This window comes from Lissotriton vulgaris, chromosome 11 (assembly GCF_964263255.1).
Source record: "Lissotriton vulgaris chromosome 11, aLisVul1.2, whole genome shotgun sequence".
In the NCBI taxonomy this organism is placed as follows: Eukaryota; Metazoa; Chordata; class Amphibia; order Caudata; family Salamandridae; genus Lissotriton; species Lissotriton vulgaris.
Window position 1 is genome coordinate 733,637,700 of NC_141699.1, and position 17,170 is coordinate 733,654,869.

At 45.6% G+C, this 17,170-nt stretch overlaps 1 protein-coding gene across 1 annotated transcript in view; it reads right to left on the reverse strand.

Annotated features, from left to right (window-relative positions):
- GIGYF2 (GRB10 interacting GYF protein 2) overlaps nt 1-17,170 on the reverse strand; it is a 1,722,773-nt gene that overhangs the window by 640,587 nt on the left and 1,065,016 nt on the right. Inside the window, exon 15 of the mRNA XM_086942529.1 lies at nt 246-409. Within this exon, the coding sequence (XP_086798655.1) occupies nt 246-409 (164 nt within the window). The remainder of the gene's footprint in view (nt 1-245; nt 410-17,170) is intronic.

A 17,170-nucleotide genomic window follows, 5' to 3' on the forward strand; every position in this document is an offset into this window, starting at 1 on the left:
AATGACACTGAGGGCAATAAATGTAAAACCTAATAAACAACAGTACAAAACCAGGGTACTGGCCGGTAACCAAACTGCCTCAGGAACCAAAGAGCTGTCACATAGCTATCTAGTCAAGATTTGGGTAAAGGGTCACAGCCTGACAGGTATACAAGGAAATGATATCCAATGTTAGTCACTAGTGCAAATATATTCTAGTGTACATATGGCAGTGCCAAACGCAACACTAACTTGTGAAAACTTACCAGCAACTGAGGCACAGGCCCAGACGTAAAAGGCACTCTTCCCCACAACTTCATCAGATCTCCGAGGGGCTGGAAGCTATCATCACAGGCTCTTCTTACCAACAAGGACATTGTGAAGTAACCTGCTTGGCACCATTCTGCCATCTCTCGATTACTGAAGGGACCTGCAGTGTTAGAAGAAAAAGTATTCAGGCTCAATGATTCGCCCTAAATGGTGTGGTATATACTGCCTCACTCAAACACTGTTCCAAATCCTTGGTGCCCACCTTCCTGGAATAACTGTTCAAACACCCTGATAGATTGTAATATGTAATGCACAAAGCAGGAGAGGCAGACCACAGCATGTAACAAATTCTCTTTCTTAATTAATGCTACAAAAAAGCTTTACAGTGCTTGATTCCAAAACTGATCCAAATGTATAGCTGATGCATTTGTATCATCAAAGGCACAAAGTCAGTTATTTGTTTAAAAAAACATTAACTGCAGCCTTTTTACATTAATTCGATATACAGTCAACACGTTTCGTACCTAACTCAACAGGGCTTCCCTCAGGGCCCCAACTGTTGATCAAATCCCAATCTTTGTAGAAGAATAGCTTATTGCTTCTGGGTGTCAAAAATAACAGCTTATGTACAGAGAGCAATAATTAGGGTTTTCCTTTACTTGTGTTCATGCATACAAAAGAGTCCTTAAACAGTCACATAATCCCCTGCACTAGTAGTTGTAGCTAGACGGCATGAAACCATGGAGTGCTGCACATAAGATTGGGATTTCATCAACAAGGCCTTGAGAAAGAGGATGCAATAAAGGTTTTCTTTTAACAACTGTCTTTGTACTTTTCGATGATACAAATACGTTGGGAGCCTCCTGTTTTACCGCACTTCACTGCACTGCTCTTCCCTGCCGGCTCGGGAGGAGGAGGGGCCGTCACGACACCAGTGTTGCCAGATTGGGTTAAATCACGCACAATTGGGCTATATTTTTCACAGTTGTGCGGTAAAATTTTGGTTTGTGCTAGTTGCCAGACTATACATCTATATACAGCGCTCAAGCAAAGTAGCATGTTAAAGCGCTTTATTAGTCAAATATTTACTGGGCAGCCTGCTGCAACATCAATTCCAATGCATTCACTGCCTGCTTGACACTGTCCCTGCCCCTCCTTCCTTTAAAGTAGTAATATTGGGCTACATTGGGATACTTTTTTGTTGGCTTTGGGCTATAGAAAGCTTACAAAATCTGACAACACTGGATGACACCAGGATGCGCTGGGGCGCCATAAAACATTGAGAGCTGTCACGCAGCAGTGAGAACCTCCAGTTTTGCTCTACTTCACCGCACTGCTATTCCCTGCCGGCCAGCAGGGAGGAGGCGCTGGAGCGCCATAAAACATCGAGAGGCAACCCGCGGCGGCAGGAGCCTCTTGTTTTGCTGCACATCACCGCACTACTATTCAATGCTGGCCCGGGATGAGGAGGGGCCATAAAGACACAAGGAGGCGCTGGAGCACCATAAAACATCAAGAGACGTCCCGCAGTGTTGGACAAACAAGGGGCGTGCCTGTGCTCGGCCCGGGCGAAAAACCGGCAAGATAGGCCTGTCTTAGCCCGACAGAGACAGTAGGAGGCAGGGCTGGGCCCCTCATCTTGGTTTTTCTCTTAGGTTCTGCTTCGCCTCTACACAAGGTTTATCATATTGATTTGGTACGTTCTCCAGCTACATCTGATTACTTCCCAAGCTCTTAAGCCTGCATCATGGCAATATTTTGCAGAAACTGAGTGGATACAAGGCAGAAGCAGTCAGAGGTGGGCTGTAAGTGACTCATCTTTTCTTGTTTCCCCTTGTATTTGACACTCTGCCACTGTCTGGAGTTTCTCCACAAGTACAAGTCTAACCGTTTTTTTTTTTATTAGTGGTGCATTCGGGAGCAGGGGCATCTTTGCATCCTTTAAAACTGACAATCAAAATGGGGAAACAATCTAATAATGACAAACAGGAAGTGCAGCCCCAGCTAATACCCCCCCCCCGCCCATGCCTCAAACTTTATTTGATCGAATGCTCCAGAGGGCTATTGCGGTGGTGGCCACAGAGATTGAACTGACAGACTGTTGGCGCTAACCGAAGATATTTGTTGTGCCGTGACTGAGTTGGCCTTGCTCAGTCACTAGTGATTTTGAATAAAACCCCTTTAGCGTGTGTGCAAGTACCAGGTAACAAATCGGAAACTACAACAAAACTTTCAGAGGAAGAGGGTCGAGAGGAAGGGTTCAGCAAAGCCCAGTAATCCTAAACTAGCTACAAGGGTTGGGGTAAAGCAGTAAAAACTCAAAGGGCATCTGTAAGTCTAGATGCGCTAAGTAACTAGGCACTGGACATTGGCCAAAGCCTACAACCAGATATGGCCTTTACGCCCTGGGTGGCTACCCTGATGGAAGACTTACGGGTCCAGATTAGAACCATTGTGAGAGACTAGCTTGCAGCCTTGGTAGCCCGACTTGATAAGCTGGCTAATGTGTGGGATAACAGGGATGGAAATACCCTTGAAAGGCCCTTTTTGGCCAGAGCAAGTGGAATCAACCCCTCTTCTTCTACAGACATTGGAGTGGCTAAGGATTTAGGAAAACGAAATGAACCTTGAGAAGAAAATTCGACCTTGGTTCTGTCCGAAGGCAGAACAGACTATGGACCCAAGCAGTCAAGAGGGTGCTACTAACAAAGGGTATCTTAAGGAGTAGTATGGACACAGATGGGTCCCAGGAAAAACGGAGTAGTGTAGAGTGTGGGAGCACAAGTAGGGGCTTGGAACGTGAAGACTAACTACCATCAGTAAGTCTCCCGCCAGCCTCATCCCCTTATGTAATTGTATTAGCAGGCGTACCTGGAGCCAAAGCAGGTCAGAGGGAAACTCAGAGCTAAAAAACGAATGCTTTTTCTGGCTAGTAAGGTATCACCATTCTTCCTACACCAATGCTGTTGAAATCCTTGTGACCCGTAGAGTTAGTTGGGTGGGCAATAGGCCAAGAGATCTAAGAGGGGATTGTGTAATAATTAATTTTAAAAGTCCAAAGACTGTACAGCATCACTTGCAGATTAATCATTCTGCCCACTATGCAGATAAGGCTATAAGGTCGCTCCTGCTTACTTATTTTTATATCCCAAGCTTTATGGGCCAATCTAGGGTAGGCAAAAGTCCATTGCAGGATAGGTGGTACCAAAGCCGATCCTCACCAGGTCAGTGGACTCAACAAACGAGATCACTATAACTGTGGCAAACAGATTTAGCGCCCTGGAAGAGGTGGATTGACTTGTACAAAGAACAAACCTTGACCAGGTAAATATCCGTCAAAGGGATATATTGGAGAGTGACACATGGTCAAGTTTGGAGTAGAAAAATGGGTGTCCTACACGGGATAGGGTTGGAAAACAAGATGGTGCATACAAGAAAGACCCCAAGAGACAGGGACAGAGGTGTTAAAATGGAAAGATCCATGTCCTAAAGTACATACATAAAGTCCAATCACTTGAATGTGCATTTCATCCACACTGAATCCCATACTAACATGCCAGGTTTATCAGAAACCCAAAGCACCGAAAGAAACGTGATGTCACAAGAGGGAGAATATTTTAGTCCTACAAACTCACATGTTCAGACCAATATATTAGGAAAACCAGATAACTCTAGTCTCGAAATTGACCAGGAGCTTGGGTGGGAGCTCCAACCAGCCCCTTGAGAAAATACCACAGTGACCGGATTGCGAGTGTATTACTGTCTAAGCCTAACACCCAGGTTGGTATCTACGCTGGTCAACAAGGCTTTAACAAGCTTAAGATTTTATCCTGGAATGTTGCTAGCCTTAAATTAAACTGAGTTGTTCCGACTGGGGGGGCTTTGTAGACCAATTCAACATTTGTATGTTTCAGGAAACATGATCAATAGAGGAGATGCCACGTATGAGATTCATGGCACACAGAATAGCCACCTCATCCTGTGGTAAGGGAAGACATTCGGGGTGGGGGGGTGGGGCATCGGGGGGGTATGTAACAGGGTAAGTTCCCATTTGGGTTGTACGACAACTCAACTGGAGTCCCTCTCTGATGACATATTGTGTATTTTGCTAATTTTTCCACTGAAAGTTAAAATAACATTGGTTAATGTCTATTCCAGGCCTATAAAGAGCAGTCAAGAAGCTTTGCCCTTAGACCACTTTATTCCTAGGCTTCCCAAAAATGTCTGGGTGGTCTTAGGCAGAGTTTTTCCCCCATTCATTTTGAGCCGTTGGTTGACTTTAATGGTACGTTACCCACTGATGAAGATGAGTTTTGGGACATTCCAGAGACTAATATCTCTACAATCAGGGCATGGACACCATTGGCCCTTCAGATCCAGTTGCTCACCTTAAATCACTCCCTGAGAGCCTGTAATTGCCGAACCAAATCGGATTCTCCTGGGAACTATACCTTTAATAAGATTGGCCATCGTTCCGTTTTAGATTATATCATGGTAGAAACCAGGATTTGGGGTAAGGTTGTTGATTTTACTGTCTTACCTCCACAGGATAGTGATTATAATGCCTTGATCTTGGAGTTGCAGTTGCCTGCCACTGGGATTAATTTTGACTACAATACATCAGCAAATGATAGATTAACACTTACCAACGGTAGGAGGAGAATTAGATGGTCATGGATTGAACAATCGCCGGAAAGATTGGCTTCCCTATACAAATTTATCATACCTACTCTCCTGAAATTAGAAAAGCTTTTTTTCTGTAGATGGTACTCCTACATCTTTAACAGATGTTGCCAAGATGCATGAGGCATTGACAGTTATTCTGCTGAACCCTTTTTGGCAAGTGGGTACACAGGGAGGGGAGGGCGAAGCGGTCTTGGTTTGATGGCAACTGTCGGGAGGAAAAGAGAGCCCTGTTTGAGGCTCTAAAATCAAAGAAAAGAATTCTAATTAAAACAGCCAGGGCCTTCAATAAAGACTGCATTACACTTGCAAAAAATAGATCAATCAATCAGCATCCCTGAAACCGGCTCTAGCTGTTAAGGATATGAAAGCCTTCTGGAGCATTGTTAGCACAGGTAGTAATAATGGAAAGCCGGCAGTAGAGCCCAACATAGTAGCCGACAGCTGAAAAGAGTACTTCCAGGCCCTTTACTCCCCACTGGTGACTGAGGTTTTGACCTTAGCAACCCAGCTACCACAAAACTCTTATACGGTGACCCCCTGAGTTGACATTGACTGATGATATTTATGCCATAAGCCAAATTGCCCCCAGTAAAGCCCCAGGACTGGATAAGATACCCGGAGATCTCTTGCGTCCGGAGCCCAACATTTGGAGGCCATACCAATGAGTTGTTTTCAATGCAATATTACAAGGGATCACAATTAAGGAAACATGGGCCACCCTACTCACATGTAACCAGGGTATCTATTGTGTAAAAAGGAACAATGGCTCCTGTGGACAATGTATATAATATATAGCAATCTATAGCACAATGGTAATACACATGGGTAAAAAAAAATGTCAGAGGGGGACACAACAACCATATACAACAAGACACTGTTGAATGTAAGTAATTTATACAAATGCGCATTTAAATTGACTGAAGCAAGTGCATGGTGTCTCAAGTGAACACAGAACCTACAAAAACAATGGTGATAATTGTGACATACAAACAGGTTTCCAAGTATTTACTAAAAACACCCATAACAGGGATATTCAATGATAAATAACAGCCTTCTAGTACAATGGTAGGGGTTCAGAAGTGGTACGCTTTTGGATTTCGTCGACGGCATTTCGACTCCACCAACAATAGGGAGTTTCTTCAGGACCCAACAAAGGGACATCTGAAAGGTGACAATCAATGGATCAGTATGAGGCCAAAGGAAAAAGCACAAGGTAGCTGAATAGGCTAATAGTGGTGCCTGGGTTTAAGAATCCACTGTCAAAGTGTGAGGTGTGCACCATAGGGACGTAAAAATAAAGGGGAGGTACTCACATGGGGCCCAGCCGGGCACTAGTTTGGGAGGGAAAAAAATAAAGAAGAACACATGAGCCTCACTGTGGTGCTACGAGGAGCAGTGGTTTTGTTTTTGATAGTTATAAGGACTTATCCCTGTGAGTGGAGAGCTGACAGTGTACATGTTTAATCGTGGTAAAATCACTGTATCCAAGAAGTACAACACGACACTCCGTGTTTAATGGAGGTATCTCTAGGAGAAAGACAGCGTGGATACATAAATTAGCAGAGTGGGAGAGATACTGAACACAAGGAAAAGCAACGGACTGCTATGATAGCAAGCGCGGTCTTACCAGATCTTCGTGAGTAATTAGATCCTCTGTAAATTCGGTTAGTGAGGCTGCCAAATTCAGCCTTGCATCCGATAATAAATATGGAGAGTAATGTTAGCGAGAACCGTTGTCGTTTGTCTCTGCTTGGAAATGACCAGCCTCGGGCAGCTACGATGCATTTATGGAAAGCATGCGAACCCTAGCGGCCGTGAGTGATCTAATGTGGCAGGCATGGCTTCCCAATCATGGTAACCGGCACAGTTTCGTGTTAAGTGGCCTACATGATGCGGACCTCGATGTACAATGTAGTCAGGTAACAGTAATTAAACAACACTTCTGTGGTAAGGTCATAAAAAAGAAGGAAACATTTTTGTATAGGGAAAGTATGGCGGACTCACATACATCCTCTAATGAGCTGTTGTCTATGTCCAATGTTCGAAGTGACCCTCGAGGCAGTTGCCCTCGGAGCGTGTTGTGTAAGTGGACAGCAAGTGTGGAGAGCTAGGTTTTCACAGTATGATCTAACATGGTAGATACTACAGTTAGATGAATGCATACTGGACACGCGCTTAGAGACCGGTTGGTGATTTGCGCTATATAAATTCCTGTACATTTACATTTACATTTTACACAGTAAGGATAAAGTAAAGGGGAAAACATGGCGGCCAGCGAGTGGCAGGTCGCGGGAGAGCTCCCAGGACGTTCGTGGACTTGACTATGTAAATCGAAGCGCAAATAGCGGATTTTGACGTGGAAATAGGAATGCCTGTACAGAAATGCCCGTATCCTGTTAGTTCGTAAGTTTCTTAACCTACCGGTCTCCAGCTGCTGCTCCCGGCTACGGTGTGGTGAGAGGCTCCGGGCGTGGTGAGAGGCTCCGGGCGTGGTGAGAGGCTCCTGGCGGGGTGAGAGGCTCCTGGCGGGGTGAGAGGCTCCAGGTGTGGTGAGAGGCTCCAGGTGTGGTGAGAGGCTCCTGGCGTGGTGAGAGGCTCCGGGCGCGGTGAGAGGCTCCGGGCGTGGTGAGAGGCTCCGGGCGTGGTGAGAGGCGGCTTGGTGTGGGTGGAGACAGCCATCTGGCAACACGGCGTCTGAGCAGGTGTGGGGCAGAGGGGCCCTGGAGCACCACAGAGGAAGAGGCGCAGCGGCAAGTATTCCCTTCCTGGGGACAGGAGGCAGAGGAGGTTTCTGCAGTGAAGTGGCCATCGGTGTTTCCTCCCAGAGGGGCGAGCAGTTAATCAAAAGCGGTTTGACAGTGGATTACAGGCGCAGACGTGTCGGCTGCTTGGAAGGAGAGAAAGCAGAGCCCGAACAGGCGGACTTCACCGGCTTTGATACCAACAGAGGTAGTAGGAAGGCGGTATATGGGAGTGCACCTGTGGAGGGGGTTTCTAGATACGCGATCCGAAGCCTAGAAAAGACACTGGAAAAGGGAGACAGCCAGGGGGCATATGAACAGCTGAACTCTAGGGAGATCTCCGTGAAGCGAGAGAAGGGGAAGAAGGGGGAGAGGTGGAAGGAGGGAGAGAAGGTAGATAGGGTAGAGGAAGACTGGAGAGAGGGGTGCAAAGGTTCTGAAACCCTACACGCAGCAGTTAAGAAACAGATACTCTCCGACCCGAAAACAAAATACAAGAAGTCTTCATTAACCCCTTCGATGCTGATGACGAGCTCAGCTCGTCATCAGCCACGGTGGTCGTGTGCTGATGACGAGCTGAGCTCGTCATGTAACTTTGGTTATTACATTTTTCAGCACAGGGGAAAAATAACCACAGCAGCCAAGGTGTTAAAGAAGAGTTCGCAGGACCCCAAAGTTAAAATTACCCCATCTCTCAAAACTTACTTTAAAGTCCTACCAAAGATCTTATTTGAGTGAAAGCACTATGGCAGGCATAAATAGTGGCCAGGAGAAAGACGCCGTGAGACGGCTAGCAACTTCTGAAAGCCACCCAGATGGTCTAGGTGAGATCGGCTATGGAGAAGAAATGCCTCGGACAAACCCAGATACTGATACAGGCAATCGGCAATTTTGTAAAAATTCAGACAGCCTAGCCCCTATTTCCGCAGACCCGAACAGGGTTTTAAACTTCTAGAGAAGGAAGACTCATCAGTTGGAAAACTCTTCGCAGCATTATCAGCTGAAATTAAACACAGATTTTAAATATCTGAGTCAAATCATTTGGAGATAAAGAAGGCCTGTGAAGGAAAGGAAGATAGATTACCTCAGCAGCAGAACAACCACGTTAGAGGAGGAGGAGGTCAAAGAGCTCAGGGAAACGGTACAGGCAAATTGCGCTGAAATAGACAAACTAAAGCCTGCGGAAAAAGAGATTTTGGACAGAGTTGAAAGACTGGAGAATTTCCAGAGACTAAATAATCTGAAAATCTTGAAAGTGCTGGAAGGTAGAGATGGTGATAACATTAAATCATACGTAGGAAAATTTATCAAGAACAAGCTTCAGATGGAGGAGTCAAAAGAGGAGATAGCAAAAGATATACAAGGCGTCCACAGAGATCCTTTCAGACTCAACACAAACAGGTCCGAACCCAGAAAAATCTTATTAAACTTCCTAACTTACTCTCTCAAAGAGAAAATACTGTCAAAAGCCCTGGGGATGAAATCAATTGAGATAGATGGCGTTAGATATGAGATTAGATCAGATGTCTGTTACCACCTCTAATAGGCAATGGGGGCAAAGGCTCAATAGATTAAAGAACCTGGGAGCCTCAGTACAGCTGAGATGTACTGCTTTTTTAAAGGTTATGTTACATAACAAGATGCACATCTTTCACTCTGTAGACAAGCTGGACGACTTTATCAAAAGCTTACAACCTGGGGGCTAGACCTTTCTCTTGAATACTACCACTATCAAAGATAGGGCATAAAAAATGTTTTCTTAACCGAAGGGTATGAATCCAATAAATTCAATAAAAGTTTAATGGCAAATTCACTCAGTTACACCTCTATACTTTATACTTATGTTATCAACACGTACGTTCAGGGGAAGACCCAAAAGGCTCTGGGCCATGTAGAAATAGGGGAGGGTTTTCCATGGGGAGGGGTGTTTTGGAGGCGCACAGGGTGGGGAGCAGTGGGATCAAAAGATTTAAAAAAAATCCTCCATAGCCTCTAAAGTTTTTTTTAGTACTGACTAGATGCTTGGTGCCTTGGTGCTGGTTTTTAAATCTCCAAGAAAGATAGGTGAGAAGAGAGGGAATATAATACAAATCTTCTGTTGGAATGTTAACGGCCTCAGGGTACGAGGGAAACGGGACAGAATTTTACAATATCTAAAAGATTGTTCAGCCCCGATTATCATTGTGCAGGAGACTCACCTATCCAAGGAGGAGGGCCTGGATCTTTTCAAGGCCCAAAACTGGATCTCTCAAGTAGCTTGCACATCCCAAACGGCCGTAACAAAAGGGGTGGCAATTTTAGCAAAGAGAGGGGCAAAAGTGATTTTTGGGGCCCAGATCTCCGACAAAGCTGGAAGGTGATTAGTTGTTGAGGCCAAGATCTTTTGTCACACCTTTACTCTAGTTGGATATTATGGCCCAAACTAAGATGATGTTTCTGCTTCAGGTGATCTACTAGCGGAATTAGTAGATTCTCCTGATCCACTTATCATGGCTGGAGATTTTAACGCTGTTCTAGACCACACCCTAGAAAGAATTTCACACAGTAGAGCATGTGTAAAAGCAAAAATGTCAACGCTTATTAAGCAAATAATGGCCCAGCTGGGCCTCTATGATATTTGGAGACAGAAGGCAGGGCAAAAAAAGGCTTCACTTTTTATAATCAAAAATACAGACACCAGTCGAGGTTAGACTACTTCCTCATTGACAGTAATCTGGCAGATTGGATTCAGAAGGTTGAGCATGTGGGAGTCATTTGTCAGATCACTTGGCAGTAATTTTACACTTTAAGTCATACGAGATAGCCTCCCAATCTAGATGGACCCTAGATCACACAATTCTGCAGGAAGAAGAAGTTATAGCAGCACTGGCCAGAGACAGAACAGTTTTTCCATTTTAATCAGGGGTCAGTAGTATCTGGAATTATTTGGGAAGCTTATAAACTTTTTCTGAGGGGAAAATAAGGGGCATTGGCTGCTGTGAAAAGACGTAGTTACCATAAAGAGGTGTCAGCAGTCAAGGAACAGGTTTGTGCCCTAGAGAAAGATCTGACTGACATTGATAGATGAAGAAGCCCGGGAAAGTCTGTCAAAGGAAGTACAGGAAGCAAAATCCAATCTGGCAGCAATCCTACATGAAAGGGTGAGAAAAAAATGAGGCTAGTATACCTGCCCATTTTGTATATAGTGAAGGCTGCAGCAAGCTGCTGGCCTGGAAGGTCAAAAGAGAGCAGGTGAGAAACAGGATAGACCAGGTCAAATGCTAACACACAGGTGTCCTTTTTAGTGACAATAAGGAGATTGAGCATGTTTTTCATAGTTATTATAGCAGGGTGGACCAAGAAGATAGAAAACCTACCCAAGATGAGGTCAACGCATGGCTGGGGCAGGTTTCAAATAACATCCTTACAGCAGATAAGAGCAGATAGTTGAATCGGGAGATTGGAGAAGGGGAAGTGGGGCTTGCATTAAGACAATGAAAGAAGAGAAAAGTTCCTGGTCCCGACGGTTTGCCCCTTGAGGTCTACAAAGCATTGGCCAGTACACTAAAACCAATTTCCGTAATTTTTTTTAATGATTTCTATATAAATGGGGCCGAAATGCTGGCCTCATAGAATGACGCTGACATCTCCCTGATTCTGAAGCCAGGCAAGTGCCCAATAAATTGTGATTCGTATAGGGCAATATCTCTGCTAAATTGCGATTATAAGATCTTTGCAAAGATATTGGCCGATAGGTTAACACCTTGGCTGCTAGGGGGTTTTCCCCTCCTGAGCTGGATATGAATGATCCCCATTGTTCATGACTCTGACAGGACGGAGGTCCTCATCCTGGGCTCTTCCCCCTCCGCCTGGGACGACTCCTGGTGGCCTCCCGCCCTGGGCACCGCACCCAAACCGACAGACCATGCACGCAACCTGGGCTTCATCCTGGACTCCTCCCTCTCCATGACCAGGCAAGTCAACAACGTCTCCTCGGCGTGCTTCAACATCCTACGCATGCTACGGAAGATCTTCCGGTGGATCCCCACCGAGACCAGGAAGACCGTCACCCAGGCCCTCGTCACCAGCCGACTGGACTACGGCAACGCCCTCTACGCCGGTACCACCGCCATGCTCCAGAAGAGACTCCAGCGGATCCAGAACGCCTCAGCCAGACTCATCCTCGACATCCCACGAACCAGCCACATCACCGGACATCTGAGAGACCTTCACTGGCTCCCCGTCAACAAAAGAATCACCTTCCGCCTCCTCACCCACGCACACAAAGCCCTACACGACCAAGGCCCGAGCTACCTCAACAGCCGGATCAACTTCTACGCTCCCAAACGCCACCTCCGATCAGCCAACCACGCCCTCGCCGCCGTCCCCCGCATCCGAAGAGCGACTACAGGAGGAAGGTCCTTCTCCTACCTGGCCGCCAAGACCTGGAACTCCCTCCCTCCCGACCTGCGCCTGACCCAAGACCACCTCTCCTTCAGGAAGAAGCTGAAGACCTGGCTGTTCGAGCAGTAGCGGCACCCCCCCCCCCCAGCGCCTTGAGACCCTACGGGTATGTAGCGCGCTCTATAAGTGTCACTGATTGATTGATTGACAAGGTCAACTCGTCAAACGCACGGCGCAGGTAACACCCATGATGAGCTGACCTTGTCATGAGCATGGAAGGGGTTATACAGACCTATGGCGGAGATGTTCCATACAGATCAAAAAGGGTTCATACGTGGTAGGTCTCTGAAAGAGCTGACTTATTCACAGATAGGCTTGATAGACCTGGCATCCGCTTATGAGCTTCCACTTGCGGTAAAAGCTTTAGATGCCACTAAAGCTTTCGACTGGGTCAACTGGGTCTTTCTACAGACTGTGGCAACATCTGTAAATCTTGGCCGAAACTTTTACAGAGCACTGGAAGCCATCTACAAGACACCAAAAGCTAGAGTATTGATTAATGGCTCCCTGACAGATCCTGTCCCTATTAGTAGGGGGATGAGACAAGGGTATCCCTTATCACCACTCCTATTTACTTTATATATAGAGCCCTTAGCCAGAAAAATGAGGGAGGATTCGGAGATTACACCTTTCCAATATGAGGGCTGGAGTAAGAAATTGGGTCTCTATGCAAATGACATCCTCATCTACACAACCAACCTACAAAACACCTTGAGTCGCATCACAACACTAACGAAAAACTTTGGTAAAATCTCAGGCTATAGATCCAGGCACGGTGATAGGAAGACCTAACAAATTGGAAGACAGACTTCTGGATGAGGTAGTAATCAAGAAGGAGCTCACAACAATATACTGGCTGATGGTGGAATTAGATGAGGCTTTTACACTGCCAACGGAATTGTGAGAAAGATGCTTGCCGGAGTCTTCGCTGGAAAACAAGTGGCAAGTATCAATGTCTATGTTGTTTAAAATAATAAAACCTGCATACCTAAGAATAAATCATCTTTACTCCATCCACAGAGCCTATTTGACGCCTCAGAGGTTGTCAAAATTTTGAGAGAAGAGGCGACGTAGCTTGCCCTAAGTGCGGTAGTTTGAAAGAGTAGGATGTACATATGTTTGTGGAATGTCCGGAGATTCAGCCATTCTGGAATGATGCAAGTAGGTTCCTGTCCATTATGCTGGATACGGACATTAAGGAAAGCATTTTGTCAGTTATTATTGGATGAGCAGATTCCCCCGAAAGAATTACAGAAAACAAGGCAAGGCTGCTTTTTATTATTCTATGCTGTTGGCACGTAGAGAAATTTGCAAACAGTGGATAGCTGTATCCCCTCCTAGGTTCTTTGATTGGTTAACCTCTATTAAGTATGTTGCAAGTTTGGATATGAAGGCCTTTAAAAAGCATGACATTTGGTCTCCCTTAATGGAGTGGTGTGAGCAACAAATGAACAACAAAGTCCAATGATTATGCCTTCTCGGCCTTGTCTGGCTATCTGGTCTCCCTTCGCTTCCCACTTTGTGCTTTAGCTCATGGGGTTGAGGAGGGGAGTGATAGCAAGAGATTTTAAGATGGAAAACGGCGCTTCAAATAAACAAGGGTGGTAAAGGTCGAATCTAGTGTCTCTCCTTTTCTCTCCCTTCTTCCAGCACAAAAGGGCATGATACTCCATTCATAGGAGCAAATAGAATGGTGTTTTTAGAGGCAAATGAGGATAAAAAAATAAAATAAAATAAGGATAAAGTAAAGGAACCGCAAAGGGTCTGTTTACTCTATTCAATTTCCATAGGAGGACCGTGACCACGAGGCAGTTTCACTTGTGGAAAGCATGTGTGTAATATGGGAATCTATTCCGTGTCTAAGGTTTGGAGAGCTATCTTTTCACAGTTAGAGCTAATATGGTATATGCTCCAGTTAGATGGATGCAACTGGACACAATAAGGATAAAGTAAAGGAACCGCGCGGGTCTGTTTACTCTATTCAATTTCCACATAGAAGGACCCCTAACCTCCGAGGCAGTTACACATTTGGAAGGTACGTGTGGAATATGGGAATGTATAACGTGTCTACGGTTTGGACAACAACGGCTATCATTGCTTTCAATAAGAAGAGCACGTAGCATATGTCAAAAGTGCTTTACAGGACACACGTTATAAACATACATATGTAAAAGACATTATGGTTACATTGTGGTTATATACAGACCATTACTTGATAGTACAATTTGTGGGTCAGTCTGTATAATTGCTTTAAAGCAGTTTAGAGTCTATAGTCAATTTGATAAGGAACCTAGCCATTCCTCAGCTGTATTGAGTCCTTGTGCAATTGAGTTAGTGCGTTCTATCCATCGTCATTCTAGTCTCTGTAAGATCTGTGATAGATCTCCTCCTCTTTCCGGAATTGTAACTTTGTCAATGACTTGCCATTTCAGATTCTTTTCAACATAATGGGCAAACACACGAGCATTCAATACAGAACATCTTATCCTGCTTTGGTGTTGGCAGATCCGTGTCTTAACGGGTTGCGAGGTTTGCCCAATGTATGGTAGATCACACAGGCACCAAATGCAGTAAACAACATTTTGTGTGTTACAGTTCGCAAAAAAGTTAAGGTTTTGTCTTACGTCACCATGTTCAAAGAGATCTGTGTCAAAAGAGAAAGTACATGCAACACAGTTGCTACATTTGAAATGACTTATTTCTGGAAGGCCCTTGCTGATTCTAGTATTTGGACTTTTTGTCTTGTGTTACCTTGTGTGGCAGAATGCACTAGGTGGTCAATGATATTTGTACCCTGTCTGAATGTAAACATAGGGGGTTCTATAGTGGAGTTAATGTTTCTAATGAGATGCCAGGTTTTTGGGATCAGGTTCCAAATCTTGTTAGTGTGTATGTAAAAGTAGTAACAGATCAATTTATCTAGTGAGGTTTTGTTTCTGTTTATGAGTAATTCCTCCCTTGGGCAGAACCAAGCATGTTTGAGGAAGTTTTTTTACTATTTTGTTTAAATAACCTCTAGCTACCAATTTCACTTTTAAAATCTGAGCTTCTCTCATGCAGTCCTCTTTGCTGGCGCAGTTTCTACAGGGACATAGAAATTGGCCGAAGGGTAGGCCATCCCTCAAGGCCTGAGGATGGTTGCTAGAGTAGCATAAGAGAGTGTTCCTTTCCGTGGGTTTTCTATGGAGGCTGGTGTTCCCTCCTGATGCTTAATAGACCAGTCCAGGAGGGCAATTTCTGATTTGTGTATGGTGGAGGTAAATGTTAGGTGTTTTTGGACATCATTGAGATATGTAAAAAAGTCATGGAAATTACATTGGGGACCAGACCAGATTAAAAACATATTGTCGATATATCTTATTCAACAGTTGATTTTGGAACGATATGGGTTATGCATGGAAAGGGCTCATCTTTGTTTGATTTAGTCCATGTAGATGTAGGCTAGATTGGAGGCAAAAACTGTTCCCATTCAAGTTCCAGAGCATGGTTGGTAGTAGCTCCCTTCAGTTACAAAATAGTTGCATTGTAAGGCAATTCTCAGTAGAGAGATAATGAAGCTCGTTGTTGTAGGAGAGTAGGGTCTGCAATCCTATGATCACCCCAGATTTTTGCTTTTTGCTTCACTGGTTTACGACTTCCCTGGCTGTGGGCCTGCTAATCAGACCCACTTCCTAGCTGTTCTCTCACTAAATGGACACGTATACCTTAGGTGCATTTACCAATTGGTACTGGGCCACCTTATCAGTCCCTGTAACTCAGGGTGTAGGTGTACCCAGGGCCTACCAGGGGCTGCAGCATGTATTATGCCACCCCTGGCTGGCCATCTAAATTTGACACAACTGGCTGCACGACAGCTGGGGCAAGGTGGTGTAATCACCCTTTGCTTTAGATATAGTATACCTATATCTAACCCTAAAATGGACACATGTATTCCTATCAATCACTCCTATGGCAGGCCTTAACAATCCTGAAGGCAGAGTGCTTGGAATTATGTGAGATGGTGCTCTGGCATGAGCTGAGCCCGTCTGCAGCTTGCGGAACCAAGTCCTAATAGCTTTTCCATGATAACGCGTACCATATACTCTTAAGTCCATTATAATCCTCGCGGTTATTTGCCAACTCTGGTATCGCTTTATCAAAACATGTCGAGTAAGGTGTCATACGAATTGGAATACTAACCCCTCGCCAATTCTGGCGACGGGGTTAGCATTCCACCCTTCGAGGGACACGACATGTATGTAACTGTGAACCCCGGTTAAAGTTAACTCGAGCCTCCGCATCACAAAATGGATGCTGCCACCACAGACACAAGTCTGACCCCCTACAGCTGGGAGTCCTTCCAGCGAGGGGAGCTTGGACAAAGGGTTTCCTGTCAGGGGCGGTGCTAGCACCATCCCAGACAGGGTTTTGTGTATCCTAGGTAGGCAGGGCTGAATAGGAAGGTGACTGCAAGTGGCACCCCGGTGCTCACTATGCATCTGCCGGCTTGAACCAGTTCCAGGAGCACACCAGCCCCTGAGCTGGTGAAAGTCCGGACATGGGAGAGGGGTGTAACCACCCCCCTTCCTGGTCCCACCCATGGGCAGGACCTAGTCGCGTACCAGCCCCTTTCTTTAGAATAAAGGTGGGAGCAGGGACCCTTCCAAATTAGATCATCTTTGAATCCTGAAACTACTTTCTACAAAAGGAACTCAAGACTTCTTCTCAAGATTTCTCCCTTGTGACTAAGGAGTGGTCACCATGCAGCAGCAGGCACCAACTAAGTATCTTGCGGTTTGCTGAACGTCCTTCCTCCGGAACCAGACCGACCAGCACGACGAGACCCGTACTCCCTGCCCTCTCTGACCTCTACCTGCCTCTACAGCACAGCTGAGAATCATGGGTGCGACGAGACCAGAGGACCCGGTGACCATCAGAACCAGCACGACACTGACCCAGCACGACCGCCGAGGGACCCTCGAGTGGGTGCATTGGGGTTAGAGAAGCCCCAACCCCAAGCAGCACGAGCACCGAAGTCCAGCCCCCCAGCATCCACCAGATCTGCGTGGGGC